The following is a 9,069-nucleotide window of genomic DNA, read 5'->3' on the forward strand; positions in this document are numbered from 1 at the left end:
TCTTGTGTCCTGGTGACAGACTCCGAAGATGGTAAAGAATTTCTTGCCCCACTTTCCCCACGGTAGCTCACCCATAGGCAATTCCTTCACTGCATGGGGTATGCCTTTAAGGACTGAGATCCTGTGAAGCCCAGTTTAAATTACTCTAAAATTCTATGACTTTTCATCATATGGCCAGGAATATAGCCTCTCTTACCTGATAACATCTTAGCCTTTTGTTCCAGGTTCTGCATGCCTTTTATTCTTGGCATGCTTGTGGGTAGAAAGTTTTTCCGCTCTGTACTTTCTATTTTATGAACTTTAATTCATGAGCAGTCCAGGATGTTTCACAATATAAAGATGAGAAGTGGGTGTCAAGAATGAGTTTTGAAGGTACCAGTGAAACCAGAAAAGTTCCCTTGTCCCTCTCAGAGGGCATGCGATGGCAGGTGTGGCTCGCTTCCTTAGTGCCCCACTGCTCAGACCTCTAGGGGAGCAGAGAGGGAACATACAGAGAGGCAGGTTGTGGGGCTCCTACCCCAAGGCAGTGTCTAGGGGTGAATGTTTACAGCTGAAGCCCTAGTGGGCGTGTGTTACTGGGGGCTCTTAGTTCAGGCATCCATAGGCGACTTGTGTTAGCTCAATTAGATCCCTGCCTTATCACAAAGACAGAGGGCTTTCTATATCCCAGGGATCTTGCCGTGGGGTACAGGAAGAATCGGATCACACGTGGGCTTGGAGAAAGAGTGCAAGGTTTTATTGAGTTGAAGTGGCCTTCGGCAGATGGGGGAGCCAAAAGATGGATGGTTTTTCCCTGGAGTCCAGGCTCTTTTCCTACCTCTCGGCCAACCTCCTTGTCCTTCCGCCGTCAATGGCCTTCCGGTGTGCTCCTACCCTGGTGCGTCCCTCTCCGCGTCCGGCCAGTCGAGTGTGTTCCTCCGCAGATGTGGTCCTCTGCACGTCCAGCGTCTGTGTGTCTGCCTGGTAGGGTCTCAGGGTTTTTATAGTCACGGGATGGGGGCGGGGCAGGCAACATTTGGGTGAGAGGCAGGAGTGCCTGTCCTCACCTAGGTCCGTGGGCACAAGCCTCAGGGTGGAACCCTGGACAGGGACCCACTTTTCTCTACCCAGCACTTTCCCACTGCTCCTTCCCGCCCACTGATGGGTATTCATCACCAGTGAATACCCCACTGGGAAGCCTGGAAAGGCCCTTCAATGGCATCTGGAGAAGTTATGGGCCTGATTTTGGGGGATAGGAATTACAATATAAGAACATATAGATGAGAAGTTTGTGCAAAACTTACTTATGAGAAATCCTGCAAAAAATCTGTTAAGAGTATCTGAGAGAGGATGGCATGACTTGAATGGGGTGTTGGGATGTCGGGGAAGAATGCAATGTCAGGGAACAGAAGTAAATGGTATGAATCTTCTAGAAACAGGAAGAATATTATGAAATGCTTGTCTTGCCACCCCCACACAAAAAATGGATTATAAGTTAGAAGACATAAATTCTAGCTACGGCATCAGCTCTAACTAAAAATTTTACTTGGAAATGTCCCTTCAGTTCTTAGAATTTCAAGATGTTACATGAAGGGTCTTTGAGTGTTTTGAAAAAGTCCACAAATGTTGGAAATTATTGTTTATCTTATATCGTTATGGTTATTTTTGTAACATTCCAGGTGGATTGCAACAAAGGAGTGACAGGCACCATCTATGAGTATGGAGCCCTCACCCTCAACGGTGAGGAGTACATCCAGTTCAAGCAGTTTGCAGGCAAGCACGTCCTGTTTGTCAATGTAGCCACCTATTGAGGCTTGGCAGCTCAGTATCCTGGTAAGAACTCACGTTTCAACTCTTTTGGAAGCAGCATTGCCAGATAACCATATTCTAATTCCAGAAGGTTTTACCAATGTGTTATTAGAGGATGCATTGGGAGAAGTGATCAGGTGACTCTGCCTCCCTAAATGCTGTTCCTGCTCTGCTCCTTAGAATATCAAGATAATTATTTCCAGATTTGAGAACTAAGACTTTCCCAAAGACTTGAAGACCACCAGGAGCACACTTGTAGTTGAACAAGTTGAGTGTGTTACTCGGTGCCCTGAAGGAGAACATGTTCTGTAGAGAACCATGGGGCTTCTTAACATGAAAGTATTAGAAAGTACTTACTATAGAATCTGAGCTTTTGTTAGGTGATTTGGAGATGAGTTCAAGGAATTGAAGTTCTGTTCTGAATTGGATGCCATCAAGAACTGGGAGCAATTATATGATTTGGTATCTTAATCAATTATATCTACATGGGGAGAGAAACTAAGGCTAAAGTTGTACCTGGTAAAGAAGCACCAGTCATTCATATTGGCAAGAATAGGGTGGTACCTGGTCATTGTTGTGATTTGGACAATGTTCACGCTTTGTCTATGTTCAGTTACAATTATGCAGTGACCTTGTTTTTGTCTTGATTCATCATGATCACATGTTATGTGATATTGAAGTTCTATGAAATTGTTTATGTTTTCTAGGAGAGTGCTAAAGCCTAGCTGTGACTCCCAGGCCAGATACCTGGCTTTCAAGCACTGATTTTATGCTTCTCAGCGGTTACTTCTGATAAAAACAGGAGAGATGAGTGATCTTTGACATTCTGGAAAATGCCCTTGGGTTCTGTAGGCAACTCCAAATGACAAAGAGGGAAATGAAGTTTTCTGTCTGGGCAGCCTTCGATTAGTGCAAGGGCTGTGTAATGTGACTGGCAATGTAGAAGAATGCTCCATCTTGCCAACCTTGGCCTACCTTCTGTGGTAGCTGAGGTGTGTTTCCATTTTCTTTGTGCCCTTAACAGAGAAGAGTTTGGTATTACTATTGATCCAAAAAAGATTATTTAAAATTCTAGATCAATTATACTAGAGATAGATACAACTTTGGACAGGCCAAGAACTTTATTTTATGCTTTAAAAAAAACGGTTCAAGATAAATTTAAAATATTTATTGCACCAAATGCCACAGAGAAATGGATCAAAATAATACATGAACAAATTTTGTTTTGTTTTGAGACAGTCTCGCTCTGTTGCCCAGGCTGGAGTGCAGTGGTGTGATCTCAGCTCACTGCAACCTCCGCCTCCCAGGTTCAAGTGATTCTTGTGCTTCAGCCTCCCAAGTAGCTGGGATTACAGGCATGCACCACTATATCTAGCTAATTTTTTTTTTTCTTTTTGCATTTTTAGCAGAGACAGGGTTTTGCCATGTTGGCCAGGCTGGACTCAAACTCCTGACCTCAAGTGATCTGCAAGCCTTGGCCTCCCAAAGTGCTGGGATTACAGGCGTGAGCCACCGCACCTGGCCTATACATAAACAAGTTTTAAGAAAAATTTTCCACATGTTGACACTGTTATCTATTCAACTGATCAAAAATATATAAACCCTATCAATTTTTCTTAATGGATTTTCAATAATAAAAATCCCAGAATTGTATCCCTTTTAAATAACACTTAAAGTCAAGCATATTATAATCTCATGTCTAAAAGATCTGGCTCACCAAATTTTGACATTTTAAAATTAACATTCAGAGGATGCTTTATGATTTAAGCAAAAATTCTAATAAAATGCCTGCTCCTCTGAAGTACAAATGGCTTACATTTACCAAGAGAAGCTAAATATTTTTCCAATTTAATGGTAAAATTATGCATAAAAAGATACTCTCAAAAGTACATATTAGGATAAGAATCACACTTTTAAAATAATTTGGGGCCACTTTATTATTATTATTATTTTTGAGACAGGGTCTTGCTCTGTTGCCCAGGCTGGAGTGCAGGGGTGCGATCTTGGCTCACTGTAACCTCTGCCTCTGGGATTCAAGCTATTCTCTTGTCTCAGCCTCAAATAGCTGGGACTACAGGTGTGTATCTTCTCGCCCAGCTAATTTTTTTTTTTTTTTTTTTTTTTTTTAGTAGAGACTGGGTTTTGCCATGTTGGTCAGGCTGGTGTTAAACTTCTGGCCTCAAGTGATCCACCTGCTTCAGTCTCCCAAAGTGCTGGGATTACAGGCATGCGCCACCACATCTGGCCTCAGTTTTTTTATTTTTATGTACAATCAAGTCTAGGGAAAACCTGAAAAGCTACAGACTAAATTTTTATTATAAGAGCCCAAACAATGATTTAGTATCATTTAGTAAGTGAGAAAGTTAAAAGAACTTGCCAAAGGAATAGAATCAAGGTCTGCTAAGTGTATCTACTATAGGACCTCAGGACCTAGGTATTAGAGCCAAACAACAGTTTTGTATCATTTAGCAAGCAAGAATTCTCCTCCCTTCAAAAAGTTAAATTTGAAAAATATGGTAAATTTTAAAAGTTGTGATGTGTAAACAGCAGTTCCATGGAATATGAAGCTGCTCTTAAATTTGTTTTAATTTAATTTAATTTTAACTTAAATTTGCTACATATTGAATAGGCAATATACTTGCAACATTCAAAATTCAAGAGATATAAAGGTTTAACAGTGACACTTGCCATGTTCCCTTCTCTTTAGGCAACCAGTATTATCAGTTTATGGTGTATATTTCCAGAAATCTGTTATGCATATACAAGCAAACATTTCCCTCTTACTTTCTTTCTCTCAAGCACATACACATACACAAACATACACATGGAAATGATTATGCACATTGCTTTTTCACATATATCACATACCTTGGGGACGGGAGTGGTGGCTCACACCTGTAATCCCAGCACTATGGGAGGCCAGGGTGGCCAGATCACTCTTGAACATCAGAAGTTTGAGACCAGCCTTGCCAACATGGTGAAACCCTGTCTCTACTAAAAATACAAAAAATTAGCTGGGCATGGTGGCACATGCCTGTAATCCCAACTACTCAGGAGGCTAAAGCATGAGAATCTCTTGAACCCGGGAGGCGGGGGTTGCAGTGAGCTGAAATCCTGACACTGCACTCCAGCCTGGGTGACAGAGAGAGACTCTGTCTAAAAACAAAAGAAAAAAACATGGTGAGTTTCCTTATTCATTTTAAGGCATAGTATTCCATTGTGTTGCTGTGATATAATTTATTAAATTAGTTCATGAGAATTTAAAAGAGCATATCATTCAAATTTTACTCCAGATGAGGAAATTGAGAGAATTAAAGAAACTTACCAAAGGAATAGAATCAGGGTCTGTTAAGTGTGTCTGCTATAGAAAGGAAATACTCTTGATGGCCAAAGATAAGAGAGAGATGAGTATTGATAGTAACCAAAGAACTGTAGAAAAATAGGAAGACACTCTCTATTTAAGAAGAGGTTCTTAGGGGACATTCCAGCAGGCAGAGCTGAATCTGAATGAGAACAGCCAATAGAGGTTCTGAGGTCTGAATAAATCTGACCTGAAAATAGCTGAATATGGAAATTGTTGTTCAAGTCTAAACACACAAGTTGGAAGGTTCCTGACAGTGGTAAAGAGCAGTTTGGAGTTTGTGGCCTGGAGTCCCAGGGAGTGTTCTAGGGCATATTCCAGCATCAGTTAGGTCACTGGAATTGAGGAGAGGGTACAGAATACTGTAGAGATAGCCTTGGAATTTCCCTTTCTCTACCACTCTCAGGGTGGAGCACCAAGGAGTACTCCTGGGAATGTAACTGGCACTGGAGTGTCTGGTTGTGTTACCATGGGACATTGTATGAGTGGGGCCGGGGGGATGCGGGGATAGGTGGGTAGTATTTCCATTTTGTTTACTTTTTCCTTACAAATTTTTTTGATCAGTTCACCAACTAAGGAAGACAGTGGCAGTCAAATCTGACTTCTCTTTAGAATCAAACAGGACTCCCACACAAGGCTACCAATGTGTGTGTGTGTTTGTGTGTGTGTTTTTTTTTAAATAAGAGTTCTCATTGGATGGTAAAGTATAGCCAGGCATGGCTTACTGTACAAGAAAAACAGCAGCCATTTAGATGCATTTCTGGAAACATGTGCTCTAGTCTTTTTTTTTTTTCTCTACTCCTTTGATCTCTGTAATCTTGAATCTTTCCCTTCATAATCCTTGGTTTATTCATGGCATAAATGGATACATTCAGTGATCTTTCACTGCTTGAGGTAGGCCTCCTGACCAAGCCACCAATGCTATTCATTCTCCACTTACAGAACTGAATGCACTACAGGAGGAGCTGAAGAATTTTGGTGTCGTTGTGTTGGCCTTTCCCTGCAACCAGTTTGGAAAACAAGAACCAGGAACAAACTCAGAAATACTTCTTGGACTCAAGTGAGTGCTTGCATGGGACTCTGCAGGTGCCCTGTCAGGATTTCCATTCCTCATTCCACCTAGATGCCTGCCTATTCTGGAAACTTCTGGGATAGGACATAGATACATGGGTTGAAGCATATCCTTATGATGTTTTGAATTCAATCTATTCTATTCGCAGGGCTCAAATATTCTCTATACTTTTGAATTATTCAATGATGAGGCTAAGGGAAGATTGAATGGAAAAGAAGCATAGAGGAAAGAAGGGAGTATAAGAAATGGAAGTGAAGCAGGAAACCTAAGCTCAAGATATTGCCTTCCAATTTTCTTAGAATTCTCTATTGGCTCCATAAAGCCTATTGCATGAAGTCCTGCTTCCCACAGACTATCTTTTCTTATCTTCCCTATGCACAGCCTCTTCCCTTTATCTTTAGTTTCCTGTGAATTGGTGGTGGTCATTATTTTCCATCCATGTCTTAATTTGGATCTTGCTGGGAACACTTTGATTCACTGCAGGTATGTGCGTCCAGGTAGTGGCTTTGTCCCTAATTTCCAGCTCTTTGAGAAAGGGGATGTGAATGGAGAAAAAGAACAGAAGGTCTTTACTTTCCTGAAGGTGAGTGACTATAAACCTGGCATGGATTGGTTAGCTAGAAATGCTCTGAAAGCAGTGGGGCTCATGTCTAGGGTTGTGGTTGGACCCCTTGGAAAAGAGATGCTCAGGTAAGTTCAAGGCTCATGGCAATATCTGCTGTGAGGCTTTAGCTTTAAGTAGAGGAAGCCCATGATGGACAACAGCTCTGACGTGGACTAGCCTCCTGTATTGAATGGTAATGATTCATTCATTCAGCAATCATTTATCAGATCTCAGTATGTGCCATATAATGAGTTAAGAAACATTAATAGGGCATAGTCTCTTCCCTGAAGGAACTCACATTTAATCAGGAGACAGACATGGATGATACAGAATACCATGTGCTAAATGCCTTTAGAGTCACAGAGTGTTAGAACTACAGAATACCAGGATAGAAGGACCCCCGAGGATCTCTTTGTCTACTCAGCCTCAAATACTGGTCTGCAGAACAAGGCTGGTCCTGCTGAAATTTTCACTCATCCACAGCAAACAAGGGAAAGAAGACAATGCAGAATTTTTCATACAGCTCAACTTATTGAATATAAGACTGACGTTTATTCTGACATTAAATTACTATTATGTTTACCCATATAAATTGCCCTTTACTTACTCAAAAATGGCACTATAACCAATTTTATGTGGTTCAACATGGTACTAAAAATTAGATTTATGCTTATAGTAGACTTTTAATTTTTCTTATTGGCAAAATGAATATTAGTGATTGCACGTTAATCTCCAAGGAAATAGTTATTGAAATTTTACTGGCTTATGAAGCCTAGGAAACCCCAAATTCTGGGAGCCACTACTCTAAATCAACCTATCTTTTTTTTTCTGCTAAGGAAACAAACTGTAGAAATGATATGACTCGCCCAAGGAAACAGAAAATAGTCTTTTACTGAATTGCCGTGATAAAATAATGGGAATAGAGGAAAGACAGGGGAAGGAGGAATGCTTTCTATTTACCATTATACTCTCTAGCTCTCGGTTGTTTAGTAGTTGGTGTATTGGTATTGATACACTGCAGTGTCTGTGATTGATTGGAAGCATGCAAAGTAGTTAATACATTAAAATACATAATGGTGAGTAGACTCTGTAGTCTGGAGATAAGACTGTACCACACAGAAGTAGAAATAAAGTAGAAATAAATGTATGTTTCCACTTTCCATGTCTCCGCTCCAGAACTCCTGCCCTCCAACCTCTGATCTTTTGGGCTCATCAAGCCAGCTCTTCTGGGAACCCATGAAAGTCCATGACATCCGCTGGAACTTTGAGAAATTTCTAGTGGGGCCCGATGGAGTCCCTGTCATGCGCTGGTTCCACCGGGCTCCAGTCAGCACAGTCAAATCAGACATCCTGGAGTACCTAAAGCAGTTCAATGCCCACTAGGAAGGGTTAGCGACTGGCAGAAGTAACTACCCTGTTTCCCACCTGCAGGAATGTCTAACAAAGTGTCCATCTTCCTCCATCTTTGCTCCACACTCCTGCCTACCCAGCCTCCTGATGACCAAACCATCTTGTACTACCCAAGCAGCTGCTTAGCATGTGTGTGTAGCTGTGTGTGTGTGTGTGTATGGATATGTAGAATTGTATTTGTTGGTATATGCGTAGGTGTTTGTATGTACGGTGTGTGTGTGTGCGCATGTGTGTGTGTTTGAAGATTAAGGAAAAGAACACCTATCTCCCCAACTCTCTGATCCTGAAATATCTATTCCAAAGGAAAATCATGTTTTAGGGTAGATGAATCATACTATCTTGTGTCTCTAAAAAAGCAATCCCCAGAAGTTGTGATCTATCCTTTCCCCTTCCTGAAAGTTTAAAGAAAGCAGGAGCTGGCCGCAAGACTCTAGGCCTCCTTCATAGCCTCTCTCCTCTAAGATAGGCATGCATTGGTAAACTCTTCTCTCCTTAATTCTCCTTTATTCCCCTGCCACCCAATAGTTCTCATGTAGGACCTCTAAAGGCAGAGTGAGAGCAGAAACCCCACCTCACATGAAGGGAGGGGCATCTCCATGACGGTGGGTCCCAAAACCTCTCGGGGTCGGACCCTGCCAGAGCCTTCCTTGGTGCCTGTCCCTTAGTGCATTCAGGTCATGGCACCTGGGCTGGATGTTCCTGTATTCTGAATGATGGGCTTTCTCCTCACCCTGAGGCTCTTCAGCCTTAAACTTATTCTGATCACTGTCTCAAATTAAAAAATTCTGCAGCAACCTGGCTCTGTGTGGTGTTTTCCCAGTCCCATATTATGTC

At 41.7% G+C, this 9,069-nt stretch overlaps 1 protein-coding gene across 1 annotated transcript; it reads left to right on the forward strand.

The window, feature by feature from the left end:
- Positions 1 to 762: 762 nt before the first annotated feature.
- On the forward strand, positions 763 to 8,277 carry LOC105491607 (glutathione peroxidase 6). Its single transcript, XM_071096130.1, has 5 exons — positions 763 to 963; positions 1,659 to 1,812; positions 6,092 to 6,209; positions 6,705 to 6,804; positions 8,002 to 8,277. Exons 1-5 carry the CDS (start codon positions 763 to 765, stop codon positions 8,206 to 8,208), a joined length of 780 nt encoding a protein of 259 aa, XP_070952231.1. The 3' UTR covers positions 8,209 to 8,277.
- The last annotated feature ends 792 nt before the right edge of the window (positions 8,278 to 9,069 follow it).

Source organism: Macaca nemestrina, chromosome 5 (assembly GCF_043159975.1).
Source record: "Macaca nemestrina isolate mMacNem1 chromosome 5, mMacNem.hap1, whole genome shotgun sequence".
Taxonomy (NCBI): domain Eukaryota; kingdom Metazoa; phylum Chordata; class Mammalia; order Primates; family Cercopithecidae; genus Macaca; species Macaca nemestrina.